The sequence below is a fragment of the Malus domestica genome, chromosome 10 (assembly GCF_042453785.1).
Source record: "Malus domestica chromosome 10, GDT2T_hap1".
Classification (NCBI taxonomy): Eukaryota; Viridiplantae; Streptophyta; class Magnoliopsida; order Rosales; family Rosaceae; genus Malus; species Malus domestica.
This window is the reverse complement of record NC_091670.1, coordinates 5,896,328-5,915,317: the sequence shown is the minus strand read 5'-3', so window position 1 is coordinate 5,915,317 and position 18,990 is coordinate 5,896,328. Positions and strand designations below refer to the sequence as shown.

At 36.1% G+C, this 18,990-nt stretch overlaps 2 protein-coding genes across 5 annotated transcripts; both read right to left on the bottom strand.

Annotated features, from left to right (window-relative positions):
* Window positions 1–1,688: 1,688 nt before the first annotated feature.
* LOC103412013 (protein PSK SIMULATOR 1-like) lies at window positions 1,689–9,463 on the bottom strand. Of its 3 annotated transcripts, none has more exons than XM_029109446.2 (13): window positions 9,079–9,463; window positions 8,223–8,922; window positions 6,989–7,314; window positions 6,753–6,845; window positions 6,560–6,650; window positions 5,687–5,780; window positions 5,039–5,136; window positions 4,451–4,520; window positions 3,837–3,940; window positions 3,015–3,131; window positions 2,796–2,872; window positions 2,579–2,623; window positions 1,689–2,496 (listed from the first exon to the last, which is right to left on the bottom strand). In XM_029109446.2, exons 2-13 carry the CDS (start codon window positions 8,577–8,579, stop codon window positions 1,980–1,982), a joined length of 1,989 nt encoding a protein of 662 aa, XP_028965279.1. In that variant the 5' UTR covers window positions 8,580–8,922; window positions 9,079–9,463; the 3' UTR covers window positions 1,689–1,979. The 3 variants fall into 3 exon arrangements, with proteins under 3 accessions (XP_028965279.1, XP_028965278.1, XP_070661770.1); XM_029109445.2 differs by having other exon boundaries at window positions 8,223–8,843; window positions 9,079–9,452; XM_070805669.1 differs by lacking the exons at window positions 8,223–8,922; window positions 9,079–9,463 and adding an exon at window positions 7,454–7,682.
* A 4,400-nt stretch (window positions 9,464–13,863) lies between these two features.
* Window positions 13,864–18,942, bottom strand: LOC103444833 (protein-tyrosine-phosphatase PTP1-like). Of its 2 annotated transcripts, none has more exons than XR_003776602.2 (9): window positions 18,302–18,858; window positions 18,128–18,224; window positions 17,960–18,042; window positions 17,721–17,861; window positions 17,275–17,409; window positions 15,671–15,819; window positions 15,439–15,575; window positions 14,400–14,486; window positions 13,864–14,233 (listed from the first exon to the last, which is right to left on the bottom strand). XR_003776602.2 is itself a non-coding variant. In XM_008383775.4 (9 exons), exons 1-8 carry the CDS (start codon window positions 18,485–18,487, stop codon window positions 14,400–14,402), a joined length of 1,020 nt encoding a protein of 339 aa, XP_008381997.2. In that variant the 5' UTR covers window positions 18,488–18,942; the 3' UTR covers window positions 13,864–14,233. The 2 variants fall into 2 exon arrangements, 1 of the variants encoding a protein (XP_008381997.2); XM_008383775.4 differs by having other exon boundaries at window positions 15,439–15,580; window positions 18,302–18,942.
* Window positions 18,943–18,990: the final 48 nt, after the last annotated feature.

The following is an 18,990-nucleotide window of genomic DNA, read 5'->3' as shown; positions in this document are numbered from 1 at the left end:
TTGATCATAGCCCAAAGGCCGAACAAGCTATGCTTTTCTCAGCAGGGGAATGTGGGTTTTATAGGGGCGATGTGGGACTCGCCCAATGGGAGAGAAAATCAGAATTTCGGCCGAAAATTTACACCCACTTTAAACGGCCATACCTTTGTCAAAACTCAACGAAATCAAGCAAGAAAAAAAGGAAAGTTGTAGCCCTCGAAGAGACGAAGAGAATGGTACCTCACACGACGTCTGAATCATCGTGGTTTGGCCGAAAAATGCCTCGAAAGTCACTGAGGTCGCCGGAAACTGGGTAAGATTCAAATGAGTATAACTTTTTCAATACGCAACGAAATTGAGTGAAACAAAAAGGAAAGTTGTACTACTCGACGAGACGAAGAGATTGATACCTTGTACGCCGGCCAACTCGCCGTGGTTTGGCAGGAAATTTCCTCGAAAGCCACTGAGGTCGCCGGAAACTAGGTAAGATTCAAATGCGTATAACTTTTTCAATACGCAACGAAATTGAGTGAAACAAAAAGGAAAGTTGTAGCCCTCGAAGAGACGAAGAGAATGGTACCTCACACACGTCTGACTCGTTGTGGTTTGGCCGGAAATTGCCTCGAAAGCCACTGAGGTCGCTGGAAACTGGGTAAGATTCAAATGAGTATAACTTTTTCAATACTCAACGAAATTGAGTGAAACAAAAAGGAAAGTTGTACTACTCGACGAGACGAAGAGATTGATACCTTGCACGCCGGCCAAAATTCAATTGACACACTCCTGGCTTCCAAAATTCAATTCTTTTACTTTATATAAACTTGAAAAAACATAATCGGCATCCAAATTAAAGTTTAGTCTTATTCAATGTATTGATTTTCAATCGTTAATTGATATACTATAATTTGGAACTTCAACGCCTAGACGCATGCTTATGTGTAAGAAATTTAAAGTGTCAAATTCGGCACATTATTCTTCATCATTTTATTCACTTCCCTTTTTTTTTTTTAATATCCTAAATAAAACCTCCAAATATTGTACTAATTAATTATATATAAATGATTATGATGTGTTTAAACTTATTTCATTAATTACTACATATTTTCTACATTCACAATGTTTGCCAGCTCGCTATATAATCAACTTAAATCAGTTAAATCCATCATGCAATGCATTTCCTTCCAATTTTTTTGTGATAAACTAATAGATAATTGACTAAATAAACATCCTACAAAGTTTCATTAAAAATTTCCAAGTTTTTCTTACAATTTCCATGGTTTCCATGTAATTTTTATCGATATCGATATTATCCCGATATTTCCATCGATATTTCCGTGTTTTCGTACTACCGATATTTCCGATATTACCGATATTTTCTTCCTTGGTTGTGAGTGTCGAGAAACCAAAATATCGCGATATTATCGATAATATCGCAATATTTTGACAAAAACCATTCGGATACCTATTAAAATATCCATTGCGTGAAAAACCGATAATATCGACGATATTTCGCCGATATTATCGGCATTTTCTTCCTTGATGGGTATAACCATTTATGTAATTACCCAACGGGTAAATGGTTATGCGGGTATGAACATAAACGGTTATGGGTAAATAATTACGGTTACCCGCCCGTCATAACCATTGCCCATCCCTAATAGCAGTGTCAATCCTATCATGTTAATTGTTAGTGTATTCTGAGAGAGCAGTGGAGAAGCATGAACTTTGGATTATTAATTGAATATTCTGTACATACCAGCCACTAAGGAAAGTATAAAACCAGCATCCTTTCCATCTACAGAAATTTAACTTACATTGATCAAAATACATTTCTCACCCTACATTTTGACATTCAAAACGGCCATGACTTCTCTCGTTTCTCAGCATCCATGCCCGCTTCCATGCGTCGCCACCGCCACAACAAAGAGCACACGACAGGGACAAATGCCGCAGATGAACTTACAAGACATACATACACAAGAACCACTTCGCCTGTGCATTCAAATACTTCGAATTGTGTCCACCCGATCAATGACATCCAGTGCTTTGCTCCGGTCGAAATCAAAGTCAATGATAGGAACGGAGGATGGCCTCCTGATTGGAAATGGATCCTTCCTACGTTCACTTGTCGGGGAGTGGTTGCTACTCTTGCTCAGCCGGTTATGCTTGCTGAACCTGGTCCTTGAGGTGTCAAATTCTTGACTCTTACTAATCCCCGGTGTCAGTTTTCTCTTACTTACGTATCGAAGCATTTCTTGGTCTTCAACTGTTAATATGGGTGATGAGCAGTTGGTTTTGTTCATACATAACTGAATTGCCTTCTGGTTGGGGGAGCAAAGAGGGGATTTAACAGGAGATCTTATTCCACAGTTTCCAACCCTCGTTTGGTTGACGAGATGGTGAAGCCACACCACCAGTTCAAGAATGTAAGACTCAGTTCTATGTTTATCAGCATGGTGCAGTGTCTCAATCCTCAGCAAGTCAGTTTGACCAGCAGGTTTTCGGTTCATCTCGGACCTAAAGAATTACAACTAATAAAATTAAGAAAATATCAGGAAATCTCAAGTAAATGGAAGGCAATCTGCAATTAAGAACTCACCCAGTGTTTGCCCATTCTCCAACCCAGCCAAAGCCATGATGAGCTCTACATAAAACTCATCGCAAAGAGTAATCAGTAAACAGAATTGAAGGAAAATGAGAGATGGTTGTGAAAATAAACATTGTCATAAACGAAGAATGTGGCCACCAAAAAGATTGGATAATATGTTAAACCACTCCAGTCAAGGGGGATAAAAGAAAAGCAAATGAAGCTTTACTTGGTTGTGTTAGTGGCAATGGGAACTAGCCACCGCAACGTTTTCTCCATTTCAGCTTTAATTTCAGCGATTGTATGCTGCGAAAAGAAAAAGCATTCAAAGATAAGTTATAGATCAGTACATGCAAGGGCATACAAATATGAGCTTACTTTGTGGTAGTAAAATACAATGTAGGCTGAGTTGTTAATAATTCCACTTGTTAAATAAAACTATAGATACCTCTTCCTTCAACTGAAATGACTGTAGTTTTGAGCGCAAAGCTGATTTCACACCAGGCGGGAGCCCCTGATATAAAGTATCCCGCGTGTTTGAAGGCACAGAACTTGATCGAGACACCTGGTTACATTCAAACATTACCTCAGAGGTCATGGCCTAAGTGATCTGATATAAAGCATAAAATTCCCATTTATCAAGCAAACATAACATTTGATTGAAGGGAAGAATGATTATTGTGCTTTAACAGAAAATGGGAAACTTCCTGTCATAGACCAGGTAACTACTATAACCTGCTATTTGCTAGTTATGCTATACACAACAGAAGAAAAGCTAATACACATACATTGTCCGAACATCCTACATATATGGAATCCAACTGACAGAAATCAGAACCCAATACTTTACAACCACGCTTGAAATCCCCCAGGCATAGGACTGCTCATTAAAAAAATAGTCTAGAGGTAGCAAAAACTTTAAAAGAACAGTACGGAGAGAAACAGACAGAAGGATTTTGGCACTTAAGAAAAAGAGGTTGCATAACCCCACAGAAATACGTTTCCCAAACTGACCTGGATACAACCCACTCTCACACTCAAAGTCGGTTGTTCCACACTAAGATAACCCCCATCCTAAACACATCGAAGCCTAAAAAGGTATTGAAACTTAAAACCTGCTAGCTTACAGTAAAAAAACTGTATTTTCACCACCGTTTTAAGCAGTTCACTGACGATACCAAATACTTGTTTATACTGAAGTAAAAGAAAAGAAAAAATATTATCACAAAGGTTGAAAATTTAGGAAATGAATATAACATCATCAACTCACAAGAAGATCAATTTGAGTGATAATATTTGCATAATGCAAGGCAAGACCAGCAGACCCCAACTTTTTGTGATTGTTCTGAGAACCTTTCACAGGTTTATCAGTATCTGCATGATCACAAAATTCACACAAAGTCACTTAATAATTGAACACTACGATTAACTTCTAAATAATTGTTATGCACAATTGAATACAAGAGATAAACAATACATGTACAGATATATTACAAGAGACATTAGCTTTAATTTTGAGATGTTATCTTTACCAGATTGGAGTGGTTCCAATACCATACCATATATCAACTACACTTAAATTTGGGAATTGTTATTAGCACTCCAAAATTTAGAAAGAAAAACACTTGTGATGAGTGCACAATGAGAATTTTGGAGTGCAAATAACAATTCCCTTAAATTTTTATACTAATTCAACCATGCCAACTTTTTAGCAGTCAGGTGCAAATTTGTTTTGTAAGTATTAAATTTAATCAAAAACAAGAAATAGCATTATCTTTCTCAGCCTCCTGTCCTACTCCCAACTGTCCAAGCAGACTCCAAGCAGACTCCAAGCAGACTTAGAATACCAATATAAAAAATTCCATCCGAACTTTTGACACATACCTGCATTTCCAAATGCTTCATGAATCTCCATATGTAAGAAATGAACAACATCGACAAGTTTCTCCATGACCTGTAAATAAGAGATATAAGGATAGTTGGAGAACTTCAAGGGAAATTCTATTGGCACAGTGCACCCACAATCATCATTCAACAACCCAGAACTTAAGCACACAAGACATAGAATTCACACATCCTAGAATATTCTCAAAATGTCATAATAAAAAAAACAATCTTTTTATTTCTTCAGAACCAAAAAATTTAAATCAAATAAAAGTAAAGGTCCCCTCCCTATCGCTGGCTTTGTTTGTTTATTTTTTTCTTTTCTCCAAAAAACCAATTAAGTAATTTGTTTTCCTCAAGTGGTTTAGGCTTTAATGTCTTTTTATGACATCCCTTCTAGACATTCGGAAGAAGAGTACTTAAAAATATATGGGTGCATTCTCTAGCCGCAAATTGAAGCTTCCAAAGTTTTATTTTGTGACTAACAAATATATACCATCCACTTTATGTGTGCTACATTCGATCAACAGAAAGTTATTTTCAGTTGCACCTAGGTGAGATACACAAATAGAAATATTGACTTGCTACCTCTTCCAAAATTCGGGACCAAAGTGATTTTTTCTTCAAACTTCTCACATGCTTCCTTTGACTCTTCAACTCTGCTCTCAAGATTGCAAGGCTATCTCCTACACGTGACAAGAATATACAGGCACAATAAACCAAAATTACTTTCAGGCAACTCTAATCATTTCGTTGCAAACAAAACAATAAATAGAAGGAAATCAAAATTTCAAAAATATGGAAGGTTTTGTAGGACACGTTTAGATGAGGCCAACCGCCGGTATTAAAGGTTTATTGGCTTAGACCAACAATGGAAAAACATTTGAGTTCCCCGGCACGGCATTATAAAGGTACAAACAAAGAAAAAATCCGGAAATACCAAAATAGTAACAATTAAAAAATTACATAATGAACAAACTTCAGAACAAGTATTAGCTTGGCATCATTATTAGATATGAGAACTGCCGAAACAGACCATGGAAAAATCTACAGTTCCACAGACATACAAATGTATAGAAAGTAGATTGCTGTACTCCTTTCTTTATGACACTCAGTCATCAACTAAAAAAAAGACTGGATAAATACAAAACAGAATAACTTTATTAACCTACAAGACCAAAATATATAGATAAATTTTCATATGACATTGTAAAGGAAATACAAGATGCAAGTTACCTCTTTGGGTAGTACTTGAGTTGTCTTCCTCTTGAAGCTTCCGCCGATAATCTTGTTCAAATCTGTCCAAGGCATGTAACTCATGATATAATTCCTGTAACCAAGAAAAAGGTTTGCTTTCGTTCAGTAAAGTTCTAAGGAACAACATATGCCCAGCAGTTGCAGTAACATTTTTTAACACCACCAATGCTTGTTTACTAAATTTTAAGTTATCGTTCAGTAAAGTTCTAAGGAACAACATATGCCCAGCAGTTGCAGTAACATTTTTTGACACCACCAATGCTTGTTTAATGATTCTGCAACACTAAAGAGTGCTAAATCCTAAATGCAGAACAGAAAATTTGATTGTCTTGCTTGGAAGCCCTTCAACTGAATTAGGACTACAACAAAGCTAAACAACGTTTTGAGTAATTAACTGTAATCTTCATACGGATAGATGATTGACCAAATATTTGGTACTTCAAGCAACAAAACCTATTATACTTAGAATACAGCTGACAAAATATAAAAATATGGAAAGTTATCAACTTTTAACGCTACAGAAACAAAGAAACGAGGAGAAACAGCCTCTTTGATCCATAATATGAAGCATTTTAATTCAGTTTCATTTGATATCCTAGTTATAGAATTCAACCATGTCAGACAAGAAAGCACATAGCTTGAGGAGGGAACCTCATTCAAGATAACTACAAACAATAATGTAAAACTAATCCAATGACATTCTTATGCCAATATGTTTCCCAGTGGAAAGGAGATATTAAAATATTATTATTTTTCTCTCCAACATGTGCATGCTGTTACAGAAACTTCTAAGGTAAGTCAATAATGTCATCAACTGCTACTAGAGGTTGCATTCTCTATACGTGTACTTACAGCTGTATTTAGAACTAACGTCATCAATTGCTGCATCACTGTCTCCGCATCTTCCTTCAATTGCCTTTGTGGTGTAATTTCTGAACCCAACCTAACATTTGGGAGATAGCACAGGTGGCAGTGTCAGAACATCGTCTAAGGAGTTAAACAGAAACAGACATGAGGAAAATATCAAATTTCTGTATAGGTTTACTTTTCAAAATAGCGATCCAGATTATGCCACTGAGGATCTTTACAACGATTTCCAAAACGCACTACTTCTCCCGAGAAAACTTTGAGCTCTTCTCTGCCAGAATTTTACCACAAAATATTAACTCTCCAACCTTCATGTACAATTATTCAATACATAAACACATGTTAAGAAATAAAAATAGTAATAGCTTGTTCCGATCATTCCGAAAATTATACAAGGAATTTTCAATTATCAACCTCTTGTCAGCAGCAGCAATTCTCAGGAGTTCATCCATATCTCTTGATATCAAATTCTGTACCCCTTCTGATGGAAGCACAACCTCTTTTAGATGTTTGATGTTATCCTTAGAAAGGGACTGCATTAAATTTGAACCCTTGACAACCGTGTTTGCGACTTCAAAAGCCAAAATTGAAATTTTATTCCCTTTTGTTGTCACCCCTGAGGTAAAACCACTGCTTGGATTCAAATTCGTCATGCTACTACCAAGGGTGTCCAATACTTCCACTGCCTTCCCAAGGCCAGCAGTACCAGCCCGGCCCAAAAGGGAGCTTACTTCTGATACCTATAACAAATGAATAATAAGAAAAGGAATTAAATAACGGATAAACTGATATGACAACGATGGTAAATAGTTAAAAATAACATTAAAAGGGAACATCCCTATAATTGAGTTGCATCCCCTGAAAAAGATTTTCACATACAAATGGGAACATCTTTCTGTGAAGCTCTTGATCTGTGTATAATGGCCCTCCAATCGGGAAAAGAATTCCTCTGGAGACCGAAACCCACAAAAAATTCCAAATATCTGTTCTATTCCACAAAGCTTCCACCCTCTCCCCTTATCTGTCAAAAAAACCTTCTACTTTTCTGCATTCACACTACCCAAGAGTCAAGACACAGCCTTTGTTCAACACCTCCATAAAACTAGAGCCTTTATCCCTTCCCCAAAAGCCTATAATTATATTCTTCTCACTAAATAGTGTGGTAGATACTGGAATACCCTAGCTCAAATCTGCTCCTTCATACTTCCTTCCTTACTTTCTAATGACGTGTTCTAAATATTTGTTCAACCAAAAGACAATCTAGAAAAAGCCCTGATAATTCCTGAAAGACTTTCGTGTTTAAAGTATTTCACTTGTATTATCACCAAGTCCAGTCAACTCCCTCAATCCAAACCAAGTGGGAGAAACAGACGGACAAACTTTTCTTCTAGTCCAAGTTTCACGCTCAACCTAATTAAAGCCCAACTCAATACGCAATAACTCATAAAACTGGCGTCTTTGAACAGCTTGTCACCCTCATTCTGATGACTACACTTTTAGAGTAACAGTTCCATCCCAACTTGCTACGGAACAATTTGTGGTTCCAAAGGTATAGAAACTAAAATGTGCGTACCGCAATTTCACATCATTCATTCCAACACAACAAGAAGTGAAGGACTAAAAATTAACATAAAAAAGTCAATATTACCTTTGCCACAGCCTGCTTAGACTTGTTAGATCTATTTTTGTGCGATAAGGTCCTCGACAAGTGAGGAATCCCGTCGTTGACATCATCTGTAATGAGCCCATAAGGTACCATATTATTTGTCTCCGGCAACATAAACGGGTCTCGCAATTGTTTATCCACGCCTTCACTAACTGGGGATGGAGTCGAATTGGAATTCAATTTCGGGGGCAGACCACGAGATCCATTACTAGGATGGCCATTAGCAGTAGGAATGCCTCCATTGGGGGCATTATTTACATTGACATCGTCTACAGTGGATCTCCTCGTCTTGGAGCACATCCCACCCATTGTGTTGATGAGCCACAAAGTATATTTCATACAAAATCCAAAGACAAGAACTTGAAGCCTCTTCAAGAGTTAAAGCCAACCCAACTCCGGACGACTATTGCTGTCTATAAAAAGCTAAAGATTGAAGCAACCAGTGGCGAAATCGGAATCATCCTCAACGAGTCATAAAACAAGAATGACCAACTCCAAAGCTGTGAAATAAGTAATACAGATATCCGGGTTCAACATAGATTACCGCAAAACCAATTCTGATCACTTTTGGAGTTCCAATCCATCAACTCTGGATCACAGAAGCTGCAAATTCAAGAAATTAACCATAACCCACCAATCAGAAACATTCATAACCAACATTAAACTACAATGAGGATGGAATCTGCAAAGAACAGAAAAACCCCACATCCAAAAGTCAGATAAATTGCAATATTTGAGATTTTACAAATGGATACAAAGCAAACCAAGCAATAGTAGTTAGAAATTGTACAAGTTAGAGAGAGAGAGAGAGAGAGAGAGAAGAGGGGAGGGGACTTACAGCTGGATCTGTGAGAAGATGGGAGAGATTCTGTACTGCAATACTTTTGAATAGGTTAAGAAACAGAGATGGTGATAGGAATGGAAAGATGGGTTTTTTATTTCCTTTTTTTCAGTACATGCAAAGGGAGGTACACAGCAAAAAAGAAACTAAGAAGAGCAGAGGGAAAACTAGAAAAACCCAGCAAAAAGCAAAAGAGCAGCAGCAGCAGTGAGTGAGAGGCAGTTTTTGCACTCACTCACTCTCTCTCTCTCTCTCTCTCTCTCTCTCTCCTTATTCTCTCTAGGTTTGGTTAGTGGAGGCTCTGGGCCTGGCACAAACAGTCTCTTTCTTTCCCGTTTGAGGAGATAGTGAAGGTAGTCAAAACAAAGTCACCAACTGGACTGCTAATCTTATGTATTTTGCTCAATTTATTTGCACCAAATAAAAATAAAGAAAAACCAATGAAAAGAGTTTCAAAACTTTAAGTTTTAACGATATAAACAAAATAAATGGTAAAGTGAATAGTATCAGGATTGACTTTTTAGTGTAAAAATGTGATTTTTCGTTAAAATAAACAGTATTTGGAGCTTTTTATTAAAGTTCCTTAAAAATAAAACAGCAATTGATCATTTACTATAGTAGTGAAAAAGTATTATGTTTTTACATGACGGCATGAGTTCAAACACCGTTGATAAATAATTTAATATCTAACTTACTAATGTTATCGCTCGGCTCAAAAATTAAAAAAAAAACAAAAAAACAAAATTAACCTGTAATTGTCAACTGAAAAATCATTAGCATTTGACAAAAAAAAAAAGAGTCTTAACGATTAAGCTTCGGTTGGCACTCAACTTTTCTAATATATGTTTGGCCCACAAACAGAAATGGATCTATCTTATTAAAAATACGGTATAAATGTGATATATAATTTTTAATAAGAGTAACATTTTTGCTAGGTTTATTTAGTTTAACCTGACTAGTCAGAATGAGGATCTTCTTCGGATCTTTTTTGTGAGAATTCTAGGAATCCTTAAATAGTGTCCGTTTATCGTATATAGTGCGATCAGAAATTATTTTAAATACTTTTATTTAAAATTAAATATGAATAGTAACTGACGAAAATTAATCACGCAATGTACGATAAACAGACACAATTTGAAAATCTCCAGGATGCTCACAAAGAGTATCCTCATTCGACTAGTCATATATCAATATTGGTATACCGTACGAGATGTGTTAAGTGAATGTGTAAACATCACATTAATTAAAGATTCTATCTTATCAAGTATTATTTTACCTTTTTAGGTGTTGATTGAATATTACATGAAGTGAAACTAAAATGTATTACAAATATATGGTAAATCTAACATTATTTTTTTGGTGAATTATATTTTACAAATTTGTCATTTTAAATTCTCATTCATAGAAAGTTAGAAATGATACTTATTTGCATGAAATTTAAACTTAAGAAATGGTAGTCCCAAATGTCAAGTTTTTTTTCAAGCGGAAATTCTAAATTTATTTACTTATGAATCTAAACAAGAGAATTGGTACATGTCAATTTATAAACTATGACTTTTGTCAAAATTAAGAGAAAATTCAAGAAGAAATCGGCAGTTCACTCCCCGAATATTACCAAACAATACTTGTCTTGGTAGATGTATGAACACTGAAAATTTGTTGCAAATAATATAAAGTGAAGGAGAAAGACACACATACACATCTAAAGAAAATAATATTTTTATTAGGTTTGCAGAATGCGACCAAGGAAGGCGTAGTTTTCATGGATTAATAATGCATGTTTTCTTGTAAGTAATGCTATGCTTTGTCTTTGATTTAAATCCAAAACTAGTTGGACGACCTTCTTGTCGATCTATGATGAACTCTTGCCGAGTCAACTGAGTCATGAGATGTAGGGTCCTTTTTAAAATGATGGTTGTCAACTTTAGCATTTGGATTCTTTCTTGGGACAAATATTTTTTTACAAGCAAGGATAAAGAGGTTTCCTTAATTAACTAATACAATTACACAAGTTGTTAAATGGGTAAATTCTCTGATGACTAATAATTTGATTTGAGGAAAACTCTTACATGACCGCCATATGAACAAGAACCACTGAGAACACACCAAATTATCACCAAATGGCGAGACCATATCACCTGTTAAAGTAGTACAAACAATTACAACAAAACTAAATTAATCTTAATTAAAAAAGAACGAATCCGCCAATTAGCTTCATCTTCATAGTGAGTGTGAAACTGACAGCGTCAATGACATAACTATATGCCTACATTCATATAAGATGAACAATTGATGGTCAAGATTTATTTGGTGATGCCAAGATGGATAAATGATGTGTTGCCTTCGTTTTGAGCAAGACCAAGTCAAGTATGTAACTTGGAAGATCAAACAAAGACTTTTGGGGCATTTTTCGTCTCAAAAATGGTCATATACTTTACTTTGATCTACGGGGTAGTCGAAAGCAACCTTTCCTAAAATCAAAGACATAAATAAAATGATTGAATGTATTTGACTGGGAAAAACTTACGCAAGGGAAATGGTAAGGAGACTCTCTCAACGAGATTGTTTATGGAACATATGTCACCTCACAATTCGACATTGTTGGAGAACAATTCAGAAATAAACAAAATAACAGAAATTCTATTATTTTATTAACTAAAATATACTTGCTGTGCAGAATGAAAATTATACAATAAATACAGAAATTAATGTTACTAACTTGATTGCAGAAGGTAGACGTTAGCGTAAAAGCTATGTCCTTCGAACAGTATTTTCGTCCCACTCCTGTGCTTGTGGTTCTACAACGTCTACTCGATTAGGATTCGACTACCTAATTCTACAATCCGCACTGGATTCTAGAACTCTAGCGAATTTGTTTTTTGTGTGTTTACTCTCTAGAAATTCGTACATACGTCTACTCGACCAGGATTCAACTACCTAATTCTACAATCCGCACTGGATTCTAGAACTCTAGTGAATTTTTTTTTTGTGTATTTACTCTCTAGAAATTCGTACAGAAGAAAGGAACAAGAAAGGATGATCCATTTGGAAACTGTGATTACAGATATATAGGTTATTTCACACCCTTTCAAATACCTGTTCAGTGTATTTGAAGGTAAACAACTCTTTCTAAGAGCTATGTCTTTTAATCAAAACGTTTTTAATTAATAAATTAATTAAAGACTTAATCCGAAAATTAAAATTAATGAATCAGATTAATTTTAAATTCTAAGGCCCAAGGCCCTTGTCTTGATTAATTAATATTAATTGTATTTAGGCTATATTATACAAGCCTAATCCACACAACCATAAGGTCCAAGCCTTCAATCCATTTTCAAATGGCCCATGTTGTAATTACTAAACTAAAACATTAAATCTATATAAAGGCCCTTGGGAATTTTGTTTTCCCCAATGTGGGACAAGAGTCTCAAAACTTCTAACAGACATAATATTTTATAATATTAGCACGAAAATTAATGTTAAACTGTGAGATGACAAAAAATTCATAAAAAGTCTAACTTTTGAGATAGTCTCCTTAGAATTTACACAATATATATTTGTAACTTATGTCGTAAGAATGTTCCCCTTACATTGGGAAGAGTAAGGGAGGAAGACTTGTAGCATTGCTACTCTTTCATGGGCTTATAAGTTGAGTTATGTATTCCTTTATCGTCAATTGATTTTATAGTGGAACCTCAACTTTCTTCACACTTCCCATATTGACAATTAGTTTATGGTAGAATCTCAACTTCTTTCATGGTATCGTGGAGCCTCAACTTTCATCATACTCCTCATATTACAAATTGATTTATGATGAAATCTCAACTTTCTTCGATTTGAAATTCGCTCATGTATGAGATAAATTACACATTCTTAATTGATCTGAGATTATTCATTAAAATATGTTGACTACTTTTTAGATTAATTCCATATGTGTTGGTAAAATGTACAGTGTTGGTAAAATGTACTGAATGTTACTAATATCTTACCAACCCATTCGTGATAACAATCTACTAAAAAATTAATGGAAATTATTTCTATATTATTATTCGATATGCTACTGTATCCATGATTTATTTAGAGTGATAATTGTCACTTTCTATGCAATATTAATAGACAATTAACATGATGCTGAAACTTTTGTCATATTGTAATTATGAAAAGCTTTTTTTTTTTTTTTTTCTTCTTTCATATATGTTGTGTTACTTGTGTATAAAAAAGGCAACCTTACTAGATACACTAGAATTTCTATGAATTTATTTTGTTCACACACAAAAAAAAAAAAAAAATTGAAAAAAAAGAAAAAAGGGCAACCTTGAGTCAATAAAGTTTTTCACCTTGCAAGAATCGGGAGAAACGTCTATCATACACAGTCTTATTCTTACTTTGCAAAAAGTCTTATTTTCACAACTTGAACTAGTAACTTTTCGGTCACAAATGAGCAACATTTTCGTTGCATCAAAATTACGTTACTTGTGTATAGATTGTGCAAGGTCTTAAAGATTGTGCAAGACTGGCAATTTTCTAGTCCGAAAAACAAAGAAGCTTACAGCAGCATACACATAAAGCAAGTTGTATGGTCAACATCGGGCGGGATCCTGCTGGAGTCTAAAATTGTGGTCAAGATTTAAACAAGTAGCAGCAGCTAAATTGCATTTACATCCTCAGATTTGGCAAGAATTGAATCTGCATCTGAATTATCAGGCTTGCGTTGCAGGCTCGCTCTTGCAAGTGAACCAACATTTGATGTCGCTACGTGCCATATTACACAGCCACTATGCATGCTTGAAATACATATCACATCCAATTAGCAAAATGTTGAGCAGGAATGCCAATGAGCAGTTAATACAATCTTTCGACTATCGGAGTTATACGATTTAGACATACAGAGTCATACTTGTCAGAATCATACGGCAAACACCTTTGAAATGCCTAATCATTACGATCCCTAGTGCTCTTGTGTCTCTTGTGTTATGAAATAGTGGAACAGATGATTCGGGAAGAGTTGATAAGCTCTCAGCAGCACTCTACTTGTTCCACAAGAATAATGATGCATCAGATCGCTGCGAAGTGCACAAATACCGGCAGAGTTGGTCAATAAGCAAGCGGACTAATTCCAGCTTTAATGAGCATTGCCGTTATCATTAAGCTACTGCCAAAGGAACAGGAGACAAGGAACGGACAGATGTTATTCAAGATTAACACAGCTATATGTTTAGCTGTTCAACAAAAGTGCTATCTGCTGCACAAGTAATCCTAAAAATACTGCGGACAATCTTCTTTTAAAACACAAGAATTAAGAACGACAAAGGGCATACCTATTTTGAGTTCGTTTCGCTATTCAAATTTGACATGAGCTCTTCCAATTCATCAACTATGGCAGAATAACAGAAAATATATTGCTCCTAATAAATCACAAGTTCAAGAGAGTTAGAACAATTGTTTTAGTAAAGTTGGCACACATAGTGACAGAAAACAGTAACCTAAAATATTATTCTTTACAACAAAACAAACCAGTATTCTGAAATATCAGTGACATTTGCTATCAAATTTTATGAATTAAAAATTTCCAATAAGACCTAAATGTTATAATTCTGACTCTCTGGATCTTGCTCTTTGATGTATCAGGTGGCAATTGACTAAACTTAGCAAATTAGAGAAGAACTAGAAACAAACAAGATTTATATTGGTTCGGCAGAACTTTTGCCTACATGCAACTGTGATTTCCCTGAGTAGAGAAACCATGGCTTCTTTGATTAATAATAGAGTTGCAGCACTTTTGCAAAACCCTAGAACTAATCACCCTTTATCCCTCTCAGCTGTCTCTAGCTTTTCTCTATGTTTCCCTAGCCTTGCCGCACCCTATTTATAAATATAGGGTGTGGTTTATAGCATGTGCATTATGATTATTTTACTCTCTTCAGTTTTGTCTGCAATTAAGTCCAAGGGGAGTTTCCAATTTGCATTACTGCAAGATAGGAACTGGGTAATTCATATAATTATCAAATACCTACTTGGCATCTAGTTAAGTTTTCGACAGTGTTCTATTCTACTCTCAAAGCTGCCAAAAATAATAATAATTGCATGCAGTGAATGGCGCGACGAAATGTTATTGGTAATCGTTTGGCAGTTCTGGTTTAAGCCTTAAAAAGAAGGGAGTTTTAACGAAAAGCCCGTGGTACTGTTCACTTTAATGAAAAACCACATTTTTACAATAAAAAGTCAAACCTGGTACTATTCACTTTACCCTTTATTTTGTCCTTATCGTTAAAACTCAAAGTTTTCGAGCCCTTTTCATTAGTTTTCCTAAAAAGAATAATTAACAGTGGATATTTAGACAAATGAGGAAGAAGTTACCAGTGTCTGGACCATTCCAATTCGCTGAGACCTAAATGTGGTTATTGTATCAACAAGATTTAAAGCAGACATGTCCCCAGCAAGAATTCTTTGTACTGCATTATGAATTGAGCAGTATGTTCCAGTTCTCCCAATACCTGCACTGAGGAAGATAGTGAAGGTGTCAGGAAAACATGCACATATAAATTACCAAGCATCACCCGGACATGCAAGTCATAAAAGTGAGTTTAACCTGCAATGCACCACAATTGGGCCAAGGTTTGGTGGTACTTGATATATTCTTTTCAAGATTTCACGGACCACAAATGTGTTCTTTGGAACTCCATGGTCAGGCCATTCAGGATACTGAATATGCAAAACAGACATGGGTGGTTCTTCGGACTGCAGCATAACAATAAACAAATAGAATGTGAGGAAATACCACTCCAATCTATGCACAATGGTGGTCATAATTCCAACAAACCATTCAATTAAAATATGAGGGAATACAAAATCCAATCTTTTCATAAAACATTTGAACAAGAAAAAGGCACATTTAAAGGATTATGGACCAGAACCCAAAAATTGAGTTTTATTTTCTTTTTCTAATGTTCAAATGGCAATTTCGGGACCAAAATGTGAAGCAATGGACAGGCACATAAAAATAACTTCTAACGGGGGGAAACAACAAATAGAACCTCAAAACCGAACTTAAGACAACTAAACACCATATAAATATCAAATTACCGAAAAAGGCCCATAATAAGTGCTTTTCCAACATTCAGAATTTCAGATCCAGCAATTATTGGAATCATATTACCACGAATGACTCCAAAAACAGGTAAACTCACACAAAACAAAATAAAAACCCCACAACAAAAGACATAAACAAAGATGCACACTATCGTTTATCGAGAATGCACATCATGGGGTTACGTAGCGTGCTCCAAGACATCTGAGCCTCAAGGTGATGCAACAGAAACGCCAGAGTATTTGGCATATGCCTCACACCTTTATGCTGAAGGACATGCTTCAGCCTTCAGGGGTATCATGGCATCGAATTTGAATTACATATAAGTTATAACAGAAACCCAATTCCTCGATCATTCCCGGCCTAACAGCATTCTCCTTCTTTGTGTTCCCTCATTAATGGCTATCTACTGTTTTCGGCAAGAATTTTCCTTTGATGTGACCAGAAAACAAAGGAGATACGAACAATGTTCAACAAAGAAGATTATAGTGCAGAAACCCTAACTGTCCTACAGCCATCGTCATGACTCATGCATAAACTTCAACTCAATCAAGTCAACTAAAGGTCTTGTTCAGAAACAAAGTTTGGGATTGCCAACAAACTATGGAAAAGGAAAACGCCTCATAGCTCCAAAGTCGTCCCTAATCCGTAAAACGTGCATCAAAACAGTCAAAACAGAATTGTTTCATCTTGAGAGTGAAATAATATAGAAAATCTGTTCAGAGACCAGTCTATTTGGGAGACTGCTATTAGCGCATTGCTCAAGATCCCAATTCACGCAATAACTATTAACATTAGATAGACTCTTCAATGAAGCTTAACAGACAATGAGTCTTAAATTACATTTTGCCATTTGATTACCTCCTACCAAATGAAACCCTCATTACTATTCAGAAATGACTGCATTATTATATTCCTGATGTACCAAAATGCTCCCCAAGTAATCAAACTTTTTAAAGACCCTAGCAAAATCTATCGCTCCTGTCCCCAAATTCTATTAAAACAAATAGGATAACTGATATAGCATGAGTCTTAATTATGTTCTTTAAATTGGCTTAACAACCATTTGTATCCTGGACAAGAATGAAAATCATGTGATGCCTTACCTCTTTGGAGTTAACCTCCAAAAGGCGCAACACTAATGAAGTGTCAGTAGTTCTTAGCCACTTGGTGCTTATGCATATGTTACCGAATTCCCTAGGGCCATCTTCAGCCTGAAAATAATCTCCACATTTAACCATCTGCACATACATGGGAAAAAGGTTAAGAAATCAGGAGAAAATAATACTTGTAAATTTATTTGTTCACGTAATTTCAAAATGAAGTTGTCTCAAAACCCATAAGCATGAAAGGGCAAACTAACTTCAGTAGCATTATTTGTTAAGAAGAATATATCATATGGATTAACAAATAAGTAAGTAGCATCTCTCAAAAAAGGTCTGTACAATGTAGAACAAGCTTCTTATTGCATTTTTTCATGACAATAAAAGCCTCTTTAACTGTATATCTTCCGATGAGATGCCTGACAATGCAACTCAAGACAGGAAAGTACCGTGTAACAGTCAACTAAGCGAGTAAGCATGATGACCACCGGGCAGCGTTGCTCAAGTACCATCTCCCAGAAATCCTCATATGTGTGCGGAAGTGGACCTTGTGTTGCTATAAATCGAGAAATGCTTTCGGATGAACTAGTCTACAATTAACAGATTACTGAATATGAGTGGTCATTAATGTGTTACTAATATCATTTCAGATCACAATTCTCTCTTTCGGAAACATGAATGTAAATACCGCGATTAAGCTGGCGTTGATGTAGCCCCTCGCAGAAGGTCTGTAATCCTTACAGGAGTTGAGAACAACCCTATTTTTGTCAACTGAATCCAACAACAAAAACTCAAATCAAATTATCAACATTGTCAATTGTGTAAAAATTTAAAGAGAGCCCAGATTGAGGCATACATGGTACGACATCAGTGTATCGGTTTTTGCCGGAATTGACACTGTCAAGAGCCACAGTGCAGTTCCTCTTCATCTCAGATAATGTAATCCTCTTGGCCTATTAAGCATTCATGGCAGATGTTAATTATTAATTTTTTTTAGAGAAATTAAGTAAATCAGGAGAAAAGCAAAGACCTGTAGCTGAGCGAACTCCTGTTTGATATGGTCAGGCATCTGGAGCTTTTCTTTGAAGAGCTTGAGAGCCTGAGAGCAGTACTTGTACTGGTCGGGGGTGAGGGCGAGTTTCGGAGGCGGAGCATCGGCCGAGACTTTCAAGGAAGGGCGGGGTTTGGCTGCGGCGGAAGAGGCGGTGGCGGCCATCGCCGTGGATCTCCGGTGGCTGCGGGAGCGCCGGGAAGTGGAAGTGACGTTCCCCAGTTTTTGGGGTTTGGGTAGTACAGAATTTGATTGGGTAATTTTCTTGGAATTGCAATATTCTGTCCACAGTTGCGATTTGGTTGAAATCAGAGGGCGTTGGTTTGGTTCGATATATTTCTGGGTACACCCCGACCCGAATATTTACCTGGATACCGAAATCGAGGGTATGCAATGCAACCAACCAATACGCGTAAAAGGTACGAATAAATCAAAACTTAAAACTAACTTTATGAACATTGTGATCTTGTTCTTTTCACTTTTAGTTAAGCTTTTAAAGATGAAAACTGGACGAGAGCATTGGATGAAGAGAGTGTGTGAAAAATCATACGTTAATCATACGTTACACGGGAAATATGTGATTGGATTAGAATGGGTCAACAAAGAAGATGACTCTGGCACAGGGCACCACTGCTAGGGATGGGCAAAATATCCATGAATTTGGGTAA